The 20,566-nt window shown below is 48.2% G+C and overlaps 1 protein-coding gene across 4 annotated transcripts in view; it reads left to right on the top strand.

Moving 5' to 3' along the window:
- Nucleotides 1-20,566, top strand: part of sema5ba (sema domain, seven thrombospondin repeats (type 1 and type 1-like), transmembrane domain (TM) and short cytoplasmic domain, (semaphorin) 5Ba) — a 41,769-nt gene that overhangs the window by 19,357 nt on the left and 1,846 nt on the right. For 3 of the 4 annotated variants that reach the window (XM_085920370.1, XM_085920372.1, XM_085920374.1), the window contains 18 exons: nucleotides 6,035-6,097; nucleotides 6,378-6,476; nucleotides 6,730-6,943; nucleotides 8,517-8,802; nucleotides 11,084-11,219; nucleotides 11,306-11,513; nucleotides 11,590-11,797; nucleotides 14,194-14,311; nucleotides 14,375-14,559; nucleotides 15,173-15,316; nucleotides 15,443-15,590; nucleotides 15,665-15,890; nucleotides 16,497-16,712; nucleotides 17,106-17,276; nucleotides 18,045-18,095; nucleotides 18,316-18,453; nucleotides 18,812-18,856; nucleotides 19,036-19,241. In XM_085920370.1, the coding sequence (XP_085776496.1) occupies nucleotides 6,035-6,097; nucleotides 6,378-6,476; nucleotides 6,730-6,943; nucleotides 8,517-8,802; nucleotides 11,084-11,219; nucleotides 11,306-11,513; nucleotides 11,590-11,797; nucleotides 14,194-14,311; nucleotides 14,375-14,559; nucleotides 15,173-15,316; nucleotides 15,443-15,590; nucleotides 15,665-15,890; nucleotides 16,497-16,712; nucleotides 17,106-17,276; nucleotides 18,045-18,095; nucleotides 18,316-18,453; nucleotides 18,812-18,856; nucleotides 19,036-19,241 (2,862 nt within the window). The remainder of the gene's footprint in view (nucleotides 1-6,034; nucleotides 6,098-6,377; nucleotides 6,477-6,729; nucleotides 6,944-8,516; nucleotides 8,803-11,083; nucleotides 11,220-11,305; nucleotides 11,514-11,589; nucleotides 11,798-14,193; nucleotides 14,312-14,374; nucleotides 14,560-15,172; nucleotides 15,317-15,442; nucleotides 15,591-15,664; nucleotides 15,891-16,496; nucleotides 16,713-17,105; nucleotides 17,277-18,044; nucleotides 18,096-18,315; nucleotides 18,454-18,811; nucleotides 18,857-19,035; nucleotides 19,242-20,566) is intronic. The other variant, XM_085920371.1, reaches the window with a different exon arrangement.

Here is a 20,566-nt window from a genome sequence, read left to right as displayed (position 1 = left end):
TATTTTTAGAAACAATTTCCTGCTCGCCGGTGACACAAAGATGGCGGAGCGGGGCCACATTATTGCTTTTCGGAAGCTGTTGTGTGTTTGTGTGGTTGTGGGCATCTGTGTGCATGTGCGCAAGTGATTCACGGACATTCATTAGAGACATTCCAGAAGAATCTAGCTCAACACCTGAAGCACCATCCAGACACGGAGGGCCACAGGTTATTGTGCTGTTGCTGTTGCTGATGAGGGAGGGAGGGAGGGTGGGAGGGAGGGATGATGTAAGGGGGGGGTACTGAGGCGAGTCCCCATGGATCTCAATTGTCTACATTAGCGAGCAGGCAAGCTGCATTGCAAGAAATAAAACACGTACGCAAGAAATACACACCAACAACTTGGAATACACACATTTATTTGTGTGTTGTCGACATTCTTTGATTGTGTACCGTGTACATCGCTTTTGGACTTTTATTGTGAAATTCACAAGGTGTGTACAAAATGGCTATACAAGGTTGGTTAAGATGCTCTTACACAATAAAAGCCTCGAGTGATCCGCTTCTATCTTTAATAATAAGTCACACTTTCAAACTTCCACTTTGGTTGTTTTTATGATCTTGCATTCAAAATATTAGATTGTAAAAGTGCAGCTGCAAGTCTTGGAATGAACACAGACGTGATTTACTTTGATGAAATCTATTTTTCCCATTACAGCAATTGTGAATATTCTAAACAGGCTAGGTAATAATCTACAGTCATCCAGAAAAGATCCTCTTCAAGGATGCATCGCAGTGCTCCCACTCAGACTTTCCCCGGGCGGCCCACGCCATTATTATTTTTTTTTCTGCTCCTTCTGCTATTTTTTATTTTTTTTCTACTCCTGTGTTGCCGCGTGGGATGCGGGCCGGCGCCGCATTTAGTACCGGGTCTGATGCCTGATTGCCGCCCACCTGCGCCCGTTGACAGTGTGCCCACTCGGAGGTGCCCCCCCCCCACACACACACACACACTCGTCCCCCGTCACCACTGTGGAACAGCAGGAGGAAGGTGGTGGGAGGTGTGTGTGTGTGTGTGTGTGTGTGTGTGTGTATAAGTATGTGTGGGATGGAGGGTTGGAAAAAAAGTGTCTGATGGGAGCAAAAGAGGAAAATGAGCCTTTATGCATTTCTCATTATTTGCGTCTTTGCATAAACACTGGTATTTATAACCTCATAACAATCAGATTAAAAACAACAACAACAACAATAACAACATCTGTTCATCATATTGGATATTATTACTCTGTTGATTCACTTCCCAGTAGCGCACGAGCAGCGAAAAACTCGTCCTAAATGGCTTTTATGAAGCTCACTGGCAGCGTTTAAAGTTAACATCTTCACCGTCATGCAGGTGGGAAAGCAGGAAGGAAGCCAGCTAGCTAGCTAGCCAGAAGGGAGGACGCAAGCTAGCTAGCTAGCTTTTGGCTCCACCATCTAAAATGCTTGTCCTGCCCGGACTTGCTTTTTGAAGTGATTAATCTGTAATCTGGTTTGTTTGTTTGCGGTGTCTGGTGAGTGAGCGTCGGTCCGATAATATCAGCGCGGATAATAAGAAGAAAAAGAAAAAAGGGAGTTTGGAATGTCAACACAGTGGCTATTCCGTATCTGCCATTCGCTTATCTTGTTTTGGCTCCCACGTGCTGCTCGGATCATCTCGTACGTCAACGGAGCAAACTCCCAGAGCCCCTCAGATGATCGCCAAGATGATAACTTGACATGTTTTGTGGTGATTTGTGTTTGTTGGCAGTGCAGCTCGGCCATTTTGTCCCTTTCCAGGCCTGTTTGGATTTGCCGTAGAATGCCCGAATCCAATCCCGACCCTCAGTCCGGTCTTCGTTTTGGGTTCTGTGACATCGGTTGGGGAAAATGAAAGTTTCTTCTGAAAATTATAATTTTTTTTATTTTGTAGTTCACCTTTAAAGCCGCCAAGCATCCTAAAAAGGTCGCACAGCTGTGTGGACAAACTTTGCGTTTGAACTTGTTTCATCTCGATCCGGTCCTGGAAACAGGAAGTGGTCCTCGCTCCAACGTCGGCAACAACGGGCGGTCTTTGAGAACTTTGCAAAACACCGTTGGGAAAATAAATGCAGCTGTTGTTTTAGATGCCGTGTTTGCGCTCAGGACTCCCGCTGGGCTGGAGGTGGAGGTCTTCAATTCTTTCCATGAGATCTTTCTTTGAGGTCTTTTTGTCAAGTATTATTTTTTTTTTTTGCTTCGTCTTTCCCTGACCTTTCTTCTCCATACTTTTTACTCGAGGCTTTCCTCATCTCTAGAATATCCTCAACCTTTCAAATTCTCCTCAAAGTGGTTTTGTAAGATCCTCTATGTGAGGTCTTGTCTGGGGATGTTTTCCTAATGTCTCCCCTGGTGGACCTCCTGTCGGGTTCCATCCTTGTGCACAAGGACACGCAGCTGCAGCCAGTGACTTGTGAAGTCCGGAGAGCTTTTGTGGAGAGAGAAAAAAAAAAGGGGGAAGAGAAAGCTGGAAGTCGAACGTCTCGCAGCCTGGCAGCTGATTTCATTCACAGCCGCCTTGCTCTTCAATTTGTCGGTAGATTTAATTATTGATACGTCCTCCGAGGGAACGGAAGAGTGTCATGTATAATGTGAGCCGTGTACATTAGTGCAGAAATGATCCACGTCCAGTGGAGATGAATTTTTTTTTTTTTCATTTTTCTTCCCGTTCGACTACAGAGCGATGTTTACATTATGGCGGTCGGTGTGTCAAATGAAATGTCACCGCCTGACCTTTAAAACGATGACGCTCGCCAAAATGGGGGTGAGGGGAAGTTTTTTTTTTCAAGACGGATTCTAATATGAACGCGGAACTCTGCAGAACCTTCTCATTATGTCAGAGGTATATTATATGATACCCTCTACAAAATGACATTTTATTTCATATTTCATAATTGTAAGATTAAGATCGACACTCGGCTCCGTTCTGAAGGAATCGAGGAGCTTCTCTAACAGCGAGTGCAGTATTTTCATATTAGATATCGGAATCTTTTTTAGATTAGTAGTCCCCTGATTTATTGCTTTATTTCAAATTTTTTCATAGTTTTTCAGTGACATGGTTCAATAATTAATTAATTGGTAAATTAATGAGTTTGTTTATTAGTGAATTTTTAGTTTTTTTCTTGGTTAGGAATGTGGCCATTTTTTCCATCGTTTAGTGTGTTTGTCAATTCATTATTCACTCCAGTGACTAAGTTGGTTGTTGAGTTGGTTAGCTGGTCGGCTAATTTAATGTCGTCAGTTATTTGTTAGTTTGTTCTTTGGTCGTTCAGCTGTTTCCTTAATGAGTTTGCAAATGAGTTCATTGCTTAATTAGCAGGTTTGGTGATGTCATGAGATGGTGTACCCAATCAAGCCGTCTGGTGGTTGCACAATACGATAGAGTACAGTGCTCCTACAGTTTGGGCGAAATGGGGGGGGGGTCCCCCACCGGGCCAGACATGGAGTGGGAAGCAGCAGAGCGAGCCATCTCACGCCGAGCGCCTCTCTTCACCTCTGCGCTGCAACTTCCTGTCGTCAGGTACGAGCGGTGGGACTGGAAAGACAAACTTTTCCGCACCACTTCTCCTCCTACACAATTGCTGCTTTTAGATTTACAAAAAAAAAAAAAGCAAGCATTTGCTCCCGGTTGACTCGGCTACTGGAGTTGCCAATGTATGCCAATTTATATTCATGATTTCATCATACATTTGGAATTTTTCCAAAAGTGGACAGAAAGACTTAAGCAGAACTGAGCTTATGTTGGACTCAAACTATCGACGCTTCAGCACCTGTCAATCAAGATAGTGGCCCGCCCCCCTTCCTTGCCGGTCAAGCTCTGTGACTTGCTGACACCAAAACAAAAACAAGCGACTCCTCTTGACAGCCTCTGACAGTCTGATGGGATGACGTCACGGTCCACACACACACACACACACACACACACACACACACACACACACACACACACACACACACACACACACACACACACACACACACACAAAGAGGCAGTCAGATGCCTGTGCCATGAATCACTGCTCGGGGGCACTGGCATTTTTTTCAGTCTCGTCTCCAAGGATCCCTGTCGGCTTAACCCGCTGACCTTCACCGCAAATACCCCCCCCCCCCCTCCCTCGAACCGCCCCCTCAAAATACACACACAAACACACACACAACCTATCTCTATCAAGCTCGTCCTTGCCACTCTGGAGAAAAGCCAAAGCCCCCCGAACCACCCCCCCCGAATCCGAGCCAAAATCTGAATGAGTGCAATCAGCAATGCAATCTGGGAAATGAGCGGCCAACCCGTAGGTCGCTTTGCACTTTGCACAAGAAATACGGCCATTCGTCTCAAATCCAATAAGGGTTCATTTTGGGTCGTTTTCTTGTTGTTCTCTTTGGCGTGACTAATGCTTGTTTGGCCTTTATTTTCATTTCAGTTTTTTTTCCAATTCGTATTGATGCAACAGGCATTTCTAGGTATTTGGGAAAAAAAAATCCTCTTTATTTTATTGTTAAAGTGGAGCGAATGCGCGTAGGTGAGCCAGAGCGGTACGTTGTGTATCGTCCTCTCTGGCGAGCACGCATGAATATTAAAGAGTGTGATTTCCTGGCGGCCGCACAATGAGGCTCATAATTGAGCGTGCGCTGTCCTCGGCGTGCTACATTCCGCACAATTAAAGGCAGCTCTGCTTCCCTGCCACCGCATTTTACTTTTATTTGCTTCTTCTTCCACCGCGACATTTTGATTGCGTGCGCCCCGAGCCGAGCGTTGGAGTTAATTTCCCTCCATTAGGCAAGGCGACAAGCTAACCTGACGGCGCATTCTTCCCGTTTTCACCCGCCGCCGCACATGAAACAACAACAATACGCATTTGCATAAAACACAATCTGTGGCAATGGCGGCCGGCGGGGTGTCACAGCGCGCTAATCAAGGCTTAGACCACATGTGGCGCCGCGCTGATAAGAACAACATTGCCAGCCAGTCACAAATAAGTCGGAGCGGTCATCGTCGGCCGCTACCCGACATTACGATTCAGGCAAGGGCCTTGTTGGTTATGTAGGACTTGTTGGTTATTTTGAGTTTGTTGGGTGGTTGTTGGGAAGGTTGTTTACTTTTAGCCATTTCAGTTGTTAGCTAGTTTGTTAGCTCATTTGTCTCTTGCTTAGTTGTGTGGTTTTGTCGGTACGTTAGTTAGCCAGGTCGTTTGTTGGTTCATTGGTCGTTTACAGGTAGTTTGTTTTTGTTAGGCTTGATTGGTTAGTTCGTTTGTTGGCAGTTTGGTTGTGAGGTTTTCTAGTTTGGGTGTTTGGCAGTTTGGTTTGCAATCTCATTCGATAGTTAGGTGGTTAGAGTCGCTGTTGTTTTGTCAGTCGATTGTTTGGTTCGTTAAAAGCCACACAGCCGCTTTTTATGCGGATTTAAATGACGGGCGGCGTGAATTCAGGTCATGGTTGTCGTGCAAAATGATGACAAAATGGTGACGTGTAATAATAACTTTGTTCAAGGCTGTGCGTGTGCGTTGACGTGCTGATAAATGGTTCTAAGAAGGGAATAAGTCATTATAAATGTGACTAACGTATGCTTTCTGTTCTGGGATTAGAGATCCCAGTCGGAGAGGAGGAGAAAAACGAGCGGTCGCCGGATTAAAGTGCTAACGTTGTGTCACCTGGCAAGTCTCTTAAGATCCAATTAAAATTGTGTGGAAGAGCCATTACAAAAACCAAACGTGTGAAAACAAACCGAGTCAACAGAAGACCGTGACAACCCTGCGAGAGCGTCTCGCTGAGTGTTTGGGACCGACTGCTTCGTTTTAATTAAAGACCAAGGCGGGTTCTCGCACTAATTTGCAGGAAAAGATACGGACAACCAATCAGGACTACTGTTGCACGATGAGGGGCAAGATGGCAGCTGTGTCAAAGAGACGAGGCGGGACCAGAGTGGGAAATTTGAAAAGCTGTTATTTACAATGTACTCTCTCTCCCTCCCTCCTTCTCGCTCTCCTCTGGTCTCCTAGGCGACGGACTGGGCGCCCGACGACGAGACCAGGAGGTCCTGTCAAAGCAAAGGCAAAACAGAGGTAGGCTCGCCCCGACGTAAAAACTTACTTGTCTTCACTTCAAACTTGCCGAAGTTGATGTAAACATGGCCGCAGAGTAATCGTGTGGAAAATCAACTTTCTCTGATTGTCAGCCGCAACTATTAGCTCGTTTGCTGATTTTCGATTGGTTTTCTACTGATTGCGACCCTATTCACACAAAGGCGTCCAATCAATTCTCTCGGGAAAATGGCTGGGAAAAATCATCATGTCTCGATGACAATCGACCAGCTCGTTTACTTTGTTGATTTTTCTCGTGCAGATTGAGTGTCAGAACTATATTCGAGTGCTGCTGGTCAACAAGACCCAAGTCATGACCTGTGGGACCAATGCCTTCCAGCCCCTCTGCACCATCAGAGAGGTACCAGGCTCCAACTTTTATTTTATTTATTTATTTATTTATTTCATTTTAATTTTCTTTTTATTTATTAATTTATTTTTTTATTTCATTTTCTATTTACCATTATTACTATATGACTCATTTTGGGTCTTTTTTAGAGTCGAAAAACGGTCCGAATTTCCATAACTTTGACTCAAAACAAAGGTCATCCATCTTTGTTTCTCCAAGTTGTTTGTTTCTCCCCTCAACCAATCAAGAGATGACTTTGTCGCAGGTGGGCAACCTGAGCAAAGTGTTGGAGCGCGTGAACGGCGTGGCCCGCTGCCCGTACGACCCTCGCCACAATTCCACGGCCGTGCTGACGGAGCGCGGGGAACTCTACGCCGCCACCGTCATCGACTTCTCCGGACGCGACCCGGTCATCTACCGCAGCCTGGGCGGGATGCCGCCGCTGCGTACCGCGCAGTACAACTCCAAGTGGCTTAACGGTAAAGCGAAAGCCGAGCGGCGGATCGCCGGCAATTTAAACTCTTCTCTTGATTTCTATCGGACGCCTCGCAAGTTTTAGACTTTTATGCCAGGGCGAGGAGGGAAGCGGAGATGAAAGGGAGGAAGCGTGAACAACTGGCCGACGACATAGTGGCCAAACGTAGATTGCTGATCCGTGAGCAATGGAGACTCCAGCGCACGCACACACACACACACACACACACACACACACACATACACACACACACACACACACACATGCTGTCAGCGTTACAGAATTGCCTTTCTACCGGATTGGAAGGTGAGAATGAAAATCTCATTTCCAGCGTTAAGCCGCCGCATCGGTTCAGACGGACCGAAGCGGGCGGGGGGATCAAGGTGGGGGCCGGATCCAATCAATCTGTTCCCTCGCGGGATTGGTCGTCAGCCAGGTGCCGACCGACTCTCTCACGTCAAGCGCCCGGCCGGATAGCACAAAGAGCTAACTAGTCGACACGTGAACTACTCCAAATTGAATTGAATCTTGGTTGACTTTGTTTTCATTCGTACCTCGAAATCGGTAGATTCGATGAGTTGACTTGAGGTCACGTGCGAGCATACCGACAAAGATTGTCTGATTGCAACCGAATCCCGCAAAGTTGCTTAAGTTTCCCAGAACGGCATCCGTCACGTCCACAAGACGCCCGTTTGTTTACGCCCCCCCCCCCCCCCCTCGCTTTATGGATGATGGCGCATTTGCAAATAATGACGCTTTACGACTCCTCTGTGTTTAGACGAGATGCGAGGCGCCCGTATCGCTTACAACAAACACGGTGGAAGCTTTTCTCTGCTCCGGCAGCTCGCCTCCCAGAAGGAAACAAAAGAGTGAATAGAAGGGAATGTGCCGTCTTTTGTTCAATGTCACCTGTGGCAAAAACGGAGGCGGAGTATGCAAATGAGTTGAGGACAGTGATTTTTCCAAAAATGTCATTTTAGGACAAAGTGAATTGTGCTCTCCATCCACATCGAACAATTTAGCCTTGATGGATGACAGTAGAACCGAACCCAAACGGCGCAAGCGTCCACTTGGACACGAGTCGTCGCATGGATTTGCCATCAAAACATCGCGTCCGTCTATCACCCGCTGTTTTTCATCCTCTCTCGTTTACACCTTTGGCACTTTTATGACACCCAATAATAGCCGGGTGCGGGGTCAGCGGCGGAAATGCCCACTGAACCTGAATGCATCAATGCTGGAGGACCCAAAGGAGAGAAGATGAATGTAGCAAATATCTTCATTCGCCTTTTACGACCACGTGGAAACATCTTGTACTCGTACGTCTTTTTTTTTTTTTTTTATCTAATCTTTGCACCTGAATGCCTCATTTTGTTAAGCAACTGAACATTTGGGAACAGATTTTTACAACATCTCCTGAGCTCATCAGGCCTCCAACACTGGAGAGTGTCTGTTTTTACCACAAGCACTGAACGCAACGCATGGCATCTAGAATTATTATTTTTTTTAAATGGCATTTTTATGAGTTTAAACGCTGTCATGACCTTCCTCTCCTTTTCCTCCCTTTGTCCCCGCAGAGCCGCACTTCATCTCGGCTTACGACATGGGCCTGTTCACGTTGTTCTTCCTGCGGGAGAACGCGGTGGAGCACGACTGCGGCAAGACGGTGTACTCGCGGGTGGCGCGCGTCTGCAAGAACGACATCGGCGGCCGTTTCCTGCTGGAGGACACGTGGACCACGTTCATGAAAGCCCGCCTCAATTGCTCGCGTTCGGGCGAGATCCCCTTCTACTACAACCAGTTGCAGAGCACCTTCCACCTGCCCGAGCAGGACCTGATCTACGCCATCTTCACCACCAACGTGTAAGTGACACCAAAAGAACACGTCGACTTTCACTACGTCTCACACCTCGAGGACAGTTTTTTTGAAAAGCCTCACATCGAGAGGACGTCTTTCTTAACGACTGTGCCTGAACGCATCACATCTCGCGCGTTATTTGGAAAGCACCCAAAAGCTTCACATCTGGAGTTTTTTTTTTTTTTTTTACAACAGCAATTGAACGCATCGCATCAGCCACTCTTTTTTTTTTTTTTTTTTTTTTTTTTTTTATACAGTAGCTGTGGAATTGCCCACTATATCGCAGCTTTTTTATTTATTTTTTTTACAACTGAGCACATCACACCTCTGGAAGGTGACTCCAGCCTAACACAACAGTGGCTGTGCATCAATTGGAACCTGCGCTTGTTTGTCGAGCAAGCAGAAAAGTGTTTTTGTGCTCTTCTTCCTCCTTTGCAATAATGAACACCTGCTGCGTTTCCAGTAAGTAATTTCCTTTGAGTGCTTTATCCCTGGTACCGATGGTGCGTGCTATTATTACTCGCCTTCCTTATACTAACTAATGACTCATGACACAAGCTTCTCATTAGATGATGCTGCAGTTATCAGGAATGGTTGGTTCCAGAATGATGTGAATTTGTCTCGCAAATCCAAAAACGTTGTCCGCTCACTCGCAGATGTGACTAGAACGCTCAACGTCTCCACATGTCGTTTCACCGACAAGGATCCGAGTTGTTCCCATCTGGCTTTTTGTTTTCTATTCCAACTACGCCGCTGTCAGGGAGGACATTGCGACATCGCCATCACGTGACAATAACAGTCACCCATTACGATCACGTGACAATAACAGTCAAGCGAAGATGACTCCTTTCTCCTCCGTAGCTTTTCATCTCCTTAAGATGATGGATTGATTGTGAAAATAATTAGTACCTGTGAAAAGAGGCTTGTCGAAAGTAATGTCAGGGCTTTAGCGTAGACGCAGGAGAGCGCCACAGCCGCCTTTTAATTAATTGGATGGTGGCTAAGATGCCATTACTTACTAATTATGAGTCTCCTTCATCATTTGTGACTCGCTTGGAATGTACTTTCTATTCGGCACATTCAACTCCTGCGGCAACATGAAATGTGCTATGTTGCTTGAAATCATTTAGACGAAAATGCTCAAATGCTCCAAAAACTCCTTGATTGACATTGGTGGGTGTGATGATGTCATCAAGTACATCATGTGACTCAGTGAGGAAGTCCAAATGTTTTGTTTTTTTTAACACTTATTTATGATCTCCGGAAGCAATTACACAAAGATCCGAGACTCTCTCAGACTAGCCCGACGCTGGCGACATGCTTTATTTAGCAAGCGTTGCTTTATGTTTTCGTTCAGGTGTTTGCTGACTCATGAATAAATCCCGCCCTTGTTGTGCAGTGTGAAAATATGTATGTAATTCACGAGCGGTGCTGAGCGAGCCTTTTTTTTTTTTTTTTTTTCCTCTCTTTGTCCCCTGCCACACTGGACATCAGTGTGCAGCTGAAACATGGCCTCAGTGTGTTTATGGCTGTTTCATTTTCAGCAGCAAAATGAGGCTGGACACAGGGAGTCTGACATTTGGCTTTGTCGCGGGCAATTTAGGGTCCTTTTGGCCATTTACGGCCGCCTCTTAAAGACAAACGACTTTTTGCGATGGCTACCCGATTTGGAAGCACGTATACTGAGACAGATGGGCAACGCTAGATTGAGAAGAATTGGAGATTTGGTCATTGCGTTTGGGCGCAACGTGGCAATCAACTTTCACGGCTCACCATAAAACACTAATAACACAGCTCATTAACTTTTAGATTTTTCACTTAGCGACATGAAATTTACTTACCATGTCAATCATAAATGGAGCTACAAAAAAAAAAAAAAAGTCTCAGGAAAATACACACAAAGTCTACCGCGTCGGTAAGCCGCCATCTGGTCGTCCTCCCACAAGTCTCGCCGACTCGCGCCGGTGACGAACGAGCGCGTGGGCGAACCCGGCGACAAACAAAAGAGAAGTCGGCGTCAGGAAAGGAAGGAAGTCATTAAGTCACCCTTTCTTTCTCACTCGCTCCTTCTTACGTGACACCTGCTCTCCAAGTGAGACTTTAATTGTGTTCTTATTGACTGCACAGAGAAGATAGAGGAGCTCAGCCAGCAGCCAAACAAGACGTGCTAGTGTAGCGTGTAGCCTGCTGGCGTGACCTGACATGGATCAACACGCTAAACACAATGTTGACATCTGCTTTACTTTGAATCTACCTCAAACGTATGATGTCATTTTTCCTACCCAGCAACAGCATCGCGGCCTCGGCCGTGTGCGCCTTCAACCTGAGCGCCATCACGCGCGCCTTCAACGGGCCCTTCCGCTCCCAGGAGAATCCTCGCTCCACCTGGATGCCCACCCCCAACCCCATCAGCAACTTCCAGGTCAGTCTCACTTTGAGCATCATTAATCAGACTCGCAGGAGGACCGGAAAGGACAAACGGGTCGTGTCTTCTCGCTCCACGGTCAGTGCGGTACCATCGAGGACGAAGGTCCAAACGAGGGTCTGACGGAGCGCAGTCTACAAGACGCCCAGCGCCTCTTCTTGATGAATGAAGTGGTGCAGCCCGAGTCAGTGGACCCGCTGGTCATGCAGGATGACGTGCGCTTCTCCCACCTGGCGGTGGACATCGTGCAGGGCATGGACAGGCTCTATCACGTCATGTACATCGCCACGGGTCAGTGCAGATAAATCCGCACGGTGGAAATGATACGCAAAGTCAGGAGCGTTTCCCTCTCCTCTACCACCTGCAGAATACGGCAGCATCCTGAAAGCGCTGGCCACGTCCAACAAGAACCTGCAAGGCTGCTACCTGGAGGAGTTGGAGCTCCTCCCGTCCGGCGTGCGGCAACCAATCCTGAGCCTGCAGATCCTGCACAGCGACCGCTCGCTCTTTGTGGGCCTCAGCGACCGAGTGCTAAAGATCCCCCTGGAGAGGTGCTCCACATACCGCACTGAGACGTGAGTCCATAGTCTCCCCTTGGCTGCATTTTACTCCGCAATCTCGTGCCGAAGTCCACAGTGAGCACTTTGCTGTATTATTATGCGCCAGACAATGTCGTAAATACAGGATGTCCTTGTGTACTAGTGCTTTGTTCCCCAACTGATGCGTTCAAGGTGGCGTGTTTCCCGCAGTGTTGCTTTGAAGCCGACCGTGAATAGACTTTGTTCGTCCAAGGAAGGAAGGCGCTCGAGGTTGCTTCTGGTCTCTGTTGGCAGTTAATTCCCATCGTTGATTAAAAGGTCCTCCGCTAGGATTAATTAACCACCTAAAAGTCTTTACTTTTTTCGTAGCCATGTTAGCAAACAGATGTTTTCAGGTGGCTCAGCGCTACCTTGTCGCGAAGCTCTGATTATTATTGTGATTGTTTATATTATTATTATTATAATAATACACATTCATATTTATCTAACTCTGCATCTGCACATAACTACGCTCATACACACACACACACACACACACACACACACACACACACACACACACACACACAGAGGTGTCAGGCAGTTGATCTAATGAGATGTCTGCAGTGAGAGGAACACGAAGATCCCCTCCAGCTGGGGACTGCTCACTCTGACATTTTTGCTCATTCCTGACTGGTGTCAACGTGTCCGTCATTTCAGCTCTTCACGTCGGCGGACATTTTGACAGCTTACCGAAGCCTCTGCGACACAAAAACCTCAACATAGCTAACATTAGCATTAACCAACGAATGGGAGAATCGAACGCTAACGCATTGACTTCATAACCTTAAGTGCAGAAGTAAAAATGTATTTTTAACTTTCAATTATATGCCCCCCAAAAATCTTTCTTGTTTCCCACTGCAGTGAACCCGCGCGGTCGTAGCTGTTAGCTTTGCACGCTAAGTGGTGGTTGTATGTGTTTTCTGTGGCAGGTGTGAGCATCTAGCCAGCAAATTCAATTAAGCGAAAGTGCTTTTAATGCCTTGCTCTTTTCTCTTATTGATCCACTCGCTAGCTCGCGTCGAGCTCATCCATCTTGTTTTTTGGTTACGCTGCTAAACCTTTTCAACAGCAGCTGATATGTAGCCTTTTACCGATTGCCTGAGTGCGCGCGTGTCCGTGTTTGTGTGTGCACCTTGTCCTCTATTTATGGTGATTAGATTTGACCCGGCCGTTTGGCACCTGGAGCTAATGGCGCCGTGTCATCCTCCGCACGTCTCGCTAACTCACCCCGAGAGCTGATTTACGTTAGCCGCAGCGAGGCGACGCGCTATAGCATCGCCTGCAATAGTGCACTAGCTTGGCTGCCATTGAAATTGCCCATATGTTTTGGCAGAGGTATTGAACGCCACTCAGTGTGTCACCCCGGTGTCAACAGCGTGTCTCTAATTGGATGGTAGCAGTGTTGCATCACACACGTAGCGGCTGACTGGAGCCTTCCCGTCGCTCGGCTGCGCCTCGGGGAAAGAGCCTCGCCGCTGGGGGAGAAGCTGAGCGGCGTGAACTTGTCAGTGTGCTTCTCCCCAAGGAAAGCGGGAGTACGTGTTATGATGGGCTGCTGCCTCGCGGTAGCGCCTCGTTTTTTTTTTTTTTTTTGGGCCGTGCCGATCATCGGCGCAATTATACGCGCGCACGCCAGATTTTAACGCGGAGGCCGTAAAAGCTGACAAGGATTTTTACGACAAACGATCGGAAGCGACAATTACGCCAACAGACAATGCGCACGATTTATGGCCGCCGATGTTATGGTTTTGGAGGCCGGTGGCCTGTTTAACATTGAGCTCACGTCAGTGAAGCAGCATGTGGCTCATTGCCCAGAGTTGTTTTCATACGCCTGTAAATGATTTGATGTCAGAAGACCTTGTACATTGCAATCTGTGCATGTGCAAATCCTCCTCTTGCTTGTGGACGATTAAATCTGACAATGTGGGTTAAAAATTTGAACGTCATTCAAATAGAAATCGCTGCATGTCCGTCGTCACTCTGCAATCGGCTGGTCGGGTCTGAATTTTGTCTTTTCAACATGCGAGGCATAGCGTACTTTATCTTTGACTTTGACTGGCGCTCAAAGTTCCGTGCGGTCGAGCCGCAAACGAGAGCTCCCGGATGAAATCACTTCGCCGACCTTGAGCCGCTGACTCGCACCATTAGCCGAGCTCGCCTGCTGTCGCTTCATCTGCACCTGATGGCGCCTTTTAATCACGGGGAGGAGGCACGGACAGGAAGTGCCGTGAAGGCTGACAGGAAGTGGAACTAATGAGCCGCTTCGGTCGTCCTCGTTAGCGGGCTAACATTCAATTATGCGTCGTTCAACAAGAATATCTTAGGATGCTTTTGAATGGGCCTTATTGCCCCTCGATTTGTGAAACGATTGCAATTGCGCCCCCTTGCAGTCTGTGCTTGGAAGCTCGAGATCCTTACTGCGGCTGGGACACGCGTCAACGGCGCTGCACTACGCTGGAGGACAGCACCAACATGAGCCAGTGGAAGCAGAACATCACGGTGTGTCCGGTAAGTCAAAGTGGGGCCACGGTAACTTGAAGGTTGAGACTTGAACCCAGCCGTGGTGTCCAGTTGCAGAACCAGACCAGGCACGGCGCTTTCGGAGACTGGACGGCGTGGCAGGCGTGCAGCAACGACGACGGCGTGGACGGCGTCAGCTCCTGTTTGTGCCGGTCCAGGTCATGCGACAGCCCGACCCCTCGCTGCGGGGGTAGGAAGTGCGAGGGCGCCACCATCGAGGTGGCCAACTGCTCCAGGTGGGGGGGAAGAGCCACGAGTCTTTTATCACAGGCAGTCACAATAATATAGAAGCGTTTTTCACCCAAAAATTGATGTATTGTTAATATTAAAATATTTTTCCCAAAAGTGAATTTAAAAAATAAAAATTCTAATTCATTCATCTCAATAATTTACTGACTGTAAATAATCAAAAAAAGATAGATGTAAATTAGTTTATTAAAATATATTTTTTAAATTTGTTTTGTCTAACTCGAAATATTTGTTTATTAAAAAAATACATATATTTGTTTGTCTAACTCCAAATATTTTCTAAATTGACTGGCTGTAAATAAAATGAAAAAGTCGTAAAAGGCAGTTTTGCATGTACATTCATTTTAATCCAATCCATTAAAAATAATACAATGAAAAAAAATTGTCAAATACTTTAATATTGAAACAAAGTTTTCATTGGTGGACTAATTTTTTCTTGATATCATTTTTTTTGGAGTCTGTAAGTAAACATTATTCTCCATACTTCTTAAACCTTGAGCCCATCAGTTGGTTGTAAAGCTCCAATGTGACCCTTGAATACAAAGGTTTTTTTTCAATCCTGGTCTAATGAGCTCCTATTATTGGTGTGCGTCGCCGTAGAAACGGAGGCTGGACGCCCTGGTCGTCATGGGGACAGTGCAGCACCAGCTGCGGCACGGGATTCGAGCTGCGCCAGCGCTCCTGCAACAACCCGGCACCGCGGCACGGCGGTCGCATCTGCGTGGGGGCCGTTCGTGACGAGAGGTAACCAAACAAAAGTCTACACACCCCTGTTGGAATCCCAGTAGTGTGTATGTTTTTCAAAAATATTTTAGATTAAAAAAAATAATAATAATATCGTTCCCGAGTCATATTGTGGTTGCTTGTTAGGTTCTGCAACGAGGGCGTCTCGTGTCCCCAACCGGTCTTGTGGTCCCCGTGGGGCTCGTGGACCAAGTGCAGCAGCGAGTGCAGCGGAGGGGTGCACTCGCGGGTGCGTACCTGCGAAAACGGCAACAGCTGCCCGGGATGCGCCCTGGTAAGCCAGCGTCATCTCACCATCGCGTCGGACGTTCAACGTGGAGGAACCGTGACCTTTGTGACTTTAACCAGGAGTACAAAGCGTGTAACCTGGAGGCGTGTCCAGAGGTGAAGCGGAACACCCCGTGGACGCCGTGGATGCCGGTCAACGTGACGCAGGGCGGCGCGCGTCAGGAGCAGCGCACCCGCTACATGTGCCGCGCTCGCCTGGCCGACCCGCACCAGCTGCAGATGGGGCGACGGAAACTGGAGACCCGATTCTGCCCCAACGACGGCACCGCCGCCTGTGACACAGACGGTAAGGCGCCCGTGGCGATGGGCTGTTTTCATTGTTGGGTTGGCTCTCTTCTTCAGGCTTCTTCTGGCAAAACGTGATCTAACATCCATTTTGGGCCGTTAGCGCCACCTGTTGGCCCTGCAAATTAGCTCAACTATTGATATCGATATGTCGCTTTCCTCCCCCTCACCCCCCGGCAATGAACTCTCATTGAACCAAGATGCAAAAAAAAAAAAAAAACGTAATGAAAACCCTTAGGGTCGACTTGAAGTATTCATGATGTAAAAATAAAAGTTAAGGGGGTGTTTGTTGAGGGATTGACGACAGTTGCTTTACTTTGACGGAATGTTTTTCTCGCGGCAACATTTCTCCTGCTGTCAAGACAAATGTTATTTTACACCCTCAACTCTGAGCCCCCCCCCCCCCCTCCTACCCCCCCAAGCATCCATCAGTGAATGCCTGCCCTCAAGTACGCATTCCATTGCTCATTGCAGAATACCCAACACACACAAGAACTACTCTGGACCTCCTGTAGGCTCAGGGCTGCCTTCTAATATTTCATACTGAATGTGGCCGTGCAGCGCCACTACATTTTCCACAAAGTATTGATTCCGTTCTTGTCTGCAGACCTAGTGGAAGAGCTGCTTCGGACCCCGCCGGTCCGAGGGGCGAGCACCCCAGGGTGGTCTTCGTGGGACTCCTGGTCGGGGTGTTCGCAGAGCTGCTCTAAAGGCTACCGCACCCGACGGAGGTCCTGCGCCGGACCCGAGGGCAAGAGCGCCCCCGTGGCCTGCAGAGGTTCCCCCGTCGAGTACCAGGACTGCAACGTCCAAGCCTGTATCGGTAAGAACCGCCGGCGAGCGCCCGTGCCGGATTTCATGTGGATCGGACGTACTAAAATGTCCTTCCGCTCAGGAAATGGTGAGAAACTCTCTGCTATGCGTCTTCGGCCTTGCACGCGCGTTCGTCGCGCACACACACTCGTTGGCCAACGCCAGTGACAAAAGAGAGAATGGCTGCGAAATTGTAATTGATGATGAGATTAGCGGGAAGGATGGAGCCAATATAGATTAGCGAGGTGCACGCGCGTGAATAGGGGCCTTAAATCACAGCCTTCACAAACTTTGCTTGTAAGTTGCAGGTCAAGAAGAGCTCTCACTCTGACCTAAAAATGTTGCGGTCTGCAAACGCCGCCCGTGTGTTAGCGTTGACGTTGTGATGACGCTGTGCTCACAGTGAAGGGCGCGTGGTCGTGCTGGTCGTCGTGGTCGCAGTGTTCGGCGGCGTGCGGCGGCGGCCACTACCAGCGCACTCGAGCCTGCTCCAGCCCGCCGCCGTCCGGCGGGGGAGACATCTGCCTGGGGCTGCACACCGAGGAGGCGCTCTGCAACACGCACACGTGCGACGGTGAGAACAAGCACGACTTGGGAATGTTTTGAATTGTTATCTTCTCTTTGGGGATAGTTTCTGGGCTTTTTTTTAGGCTCATAATGGAGAAAAAAATGATGTGTGGGTGTGTGTGTGTGTGTGTGTGTGTGTGTGTGTGTGTGTGTGTGTGTGTGTGTGTGTGTGTGTGTTTGTTGGCAAGGCCTTTGAAGTCCAGACACCTCCTGCTTAAATGGTCCCGTTGTCTCCCGTCAAGCATTTCTTTTCCCCAGAGTGCTTTTCAATTGGAATTATCCCAGCTGCCAATCAAGTGGCACGGCCTCCTCCCGCCTCCCTCATAATTACTAACCAGAGGGGGGGGGGGAAGGTAAATGACTTCCTGTCGTTACTCCCGCCGGCGCCGAAATGCTAATCGGCCCACTTTGATCGTCTTTTTCCGGCGTCCTGTCAATCGACCGTTGGCTACACGGACTAGCACGCTACGGCGGCCATTTGCTAATCAGCCATCAAGTGTCTGTGCCTGTCACTCACGGCGATGATTAAACCATAATGAAGGGCGGCAGGAGGAACGGACGGTCCGCTGGAGTGACGAAGGCGTAACCTTTGAGTCAGAGCACATTGGAGAAAAGTGTTGTTGTTGTTTTTTAATCGATGGCCGCCGGTGCAAAATTTGGCCGATTATTGTGGCGAGGGGTCCAAAAATGAGGATCTATTTCTAAAGCACCACTCTACGTTGGATTGGGCACGCTTTGGGTGTGACGGCGCAGTCTTTTGTGTATGTGTGTCTAGATGCGTGTTGGGCCCCAAGGGAGCAGATGGAGGTCCAGGCTGACAGCGGAGGTAAACGCGTCCTCTGGTCTGCTTCTGCTCACTCCAGTCATTTTTTTGATTTGATTTCAGCGCAATGGGGATTTTCTTCTTTTTCCCTCTCGGGTCGCAGGTTCTGTTTTGGGCCTACTGGTCATCTCAAACTTGTGCTGTTGCTGGTTTGGGGTTTACGGCGGCCGAGGGTACGGGTGGCGGTTTCTTCTGGGCAGTAATGAACGGCCTTTGTGTCCAGGTGGCTGGATGGCCTGGTCGCTGTGGTCGGCCTGCGACGATTCGGGGGTGCAGACGAGGACCCGAACGTGCGGCGCCACCGGGGGCGCCCCCTGCGTGGGCAACGCCACCCAGCGTAGGGACTGCAATGAAATACCTGGTGAGTTGATTTCTTTTTATTTTTCCTTTCTTTTCTATTTTCTTTCTTGAAAATTGCTTTCTTAACAAAATTACATTTTTTTTTAGCACTACACAGCAGCCTCACTTTGAAAACAGTGACTTTCTTGGCTGAAAATTCTTCACCCTCACTTGAATTGCGACCGTTAATTTCAGATTTACCTAACTTGCTTGGCGAACCAAACAAGTTGCGTTGTGTTATCACCTTCAACGGCATGGTCATGATTGTTGCACGTGTGTACCCTCACCCTTCTCCGTATTTGACGCATGCATGTGTGTTTGTGCGTGTGCATGTGTGTGTGTGTGCGTCTGACCGTGTGCTCCTGTCTTCCTCTCTGCAGTCATCCTTCCCGCATCGGGCTTCGATACGGACCAGCACTGCGGAGGTAAGTGGATTAGCGGTGGTCTGACAAGCACCCGCTAGCCGCCCCCCCCCAGTCACACGCATGTTTCCACCCATCCTACATCCCATCCTCACGTCTGTCCACATCCGATTGAATTTGCTAACAGTTAGTCGAAGAAACGAATAAACCGACATGAGCGTTTTGTTGTGGTCACCGAGCAGCGTTCACGTCCATCCACCTGATCGCCACCGGGGTGTCGTGCTTCCTGGGCGCGGGTCTCTTGTCCTTCCTGGTCTACGTGTACTGCCAACGCTTCCACAAGCCGTCGCAAGAGTCGGCCGTCATCCACCCGACCACGCCCAACCACCTCAACTACAAGGGCAACGTCACGCCAAAGAACGAGAAGTACACACCCATGGAGTTCAAGGTCGGTCCGCGTTTCGCACAGTAGCCCAAATCTCCTCCGCGTTCGTGGCTGGAAAGATTTAAGAAGCATAAATGTGCTCTCATCTTTTATTTACTACTTTGATTGCCGCATTCATCTCGGCGGGCCGGGATGAAGCGCCTGCTCACCTGCGCCTTATTAACGAGTTGCATTAGCGCGCCGCCGCTAACGCGCCGGACTCACGCCGTTGTTCTCTGCTGCTCTCATTAGTTGAACCACCAGAGGTTCTTCCCAATCTTTTCTTCATGAAATGGTCCGCTCGCATTTGAACCACCTCCTTTCGTATGGCAACACGTCGTCTCGGATGTTGAAATGAATTAAATGCAGCGTTTAGCCGCTTTAGCCGCTGACCTATTTTCCGCTCCCGGTCGATTCTTCTGGCTTTTTTTTGGGCGACGAGAAATAAAGGTCAAACGGCTCTTACCGATCCCCTTAATTAGCTACGTGACAATGCTAATGATAAATGCTGGCTAAATCGATCTAATCTGGCTCCGGCGTGATGAGGTGCACCTGCGCAAGCTAATGAGATCCGAGACGAGAGCAAAAAGCCGCCTGCGAAAGGAACAAATGGCACGTTTGATGGCAAATGATCCAACTTTTTATGCTCCTCTTTCGTAATGATCCAAAATGAAGTTCTTCTGTCGGGTTTAAGTGCTTGGAATGATGGCAGCCGTCCAACTAACTTTTGAAGACTAATTCCACCATGAAAGAAAGGAAAGGGCACGCTTTCAAATGCACCTAAAAGGCCAGCCAGCCTCGGCGCAAAATGACCAAGGTCCCGTGTCTTACCCTTGACCAAATCCTCCATTTTGTTGTCCATTATTGCACTGACGATGTTTGACATGAAACCAGATTACATTTGTTAAACTGATTTGCTTGCGCCTGTGAAAACACTCGCCAACTAAACACATCTGCCACAATGAATTAATCACCCTTACACCATGCGTGTGTTTGTGTGTGTGTTTGTGCAGCCCACAGACACACACACACACGCGCGCAGTGTAAATAAAATAAATCTTTGAAGCTTTTTCCCCACTTGAGGTTTACTTTGGAACACCTTTGGGGTGCTGTTAAAGGTTTCGTTTTAGTGTGCTGTAGTTAAACATTCGCTTTATTTTTAAGGCACCAACAGCCAAGGTACTTCAGAGTCTCACGCTGCGTTCAGGGCCGCTGGGAAGAAGGCTATTCTTGATTCGGACCTCGCAAAGTCCAATGTCAAAGTGCTGAGCAACATAATTAACCGGATTGCTTTTCAAATAGAAATTGATTCAATGTACTTTTCTTCGTTGAAGGTTCCTGAAATCCGA

Source organism: Syngnathus leptorhynchus, chromosome 9, assembly GCF_054491065.1.
Source record: "Syngnathus leptorhynchus isolate UIUO chromosome 9, UIUO_Slep, whole genome shotgun sequence".
Lineage (NCBI taxonomy): Eukaryota > Metazoa > Chordata > Actinopteri > Syngnathiformes > Syngnathidae > Syngnathus > Syngnathus leptorhynchus.
Note: the sequence above shows the minus strand (reverse complement) of the source record. Positions and strands in the feature narration are given on the sequence as shown.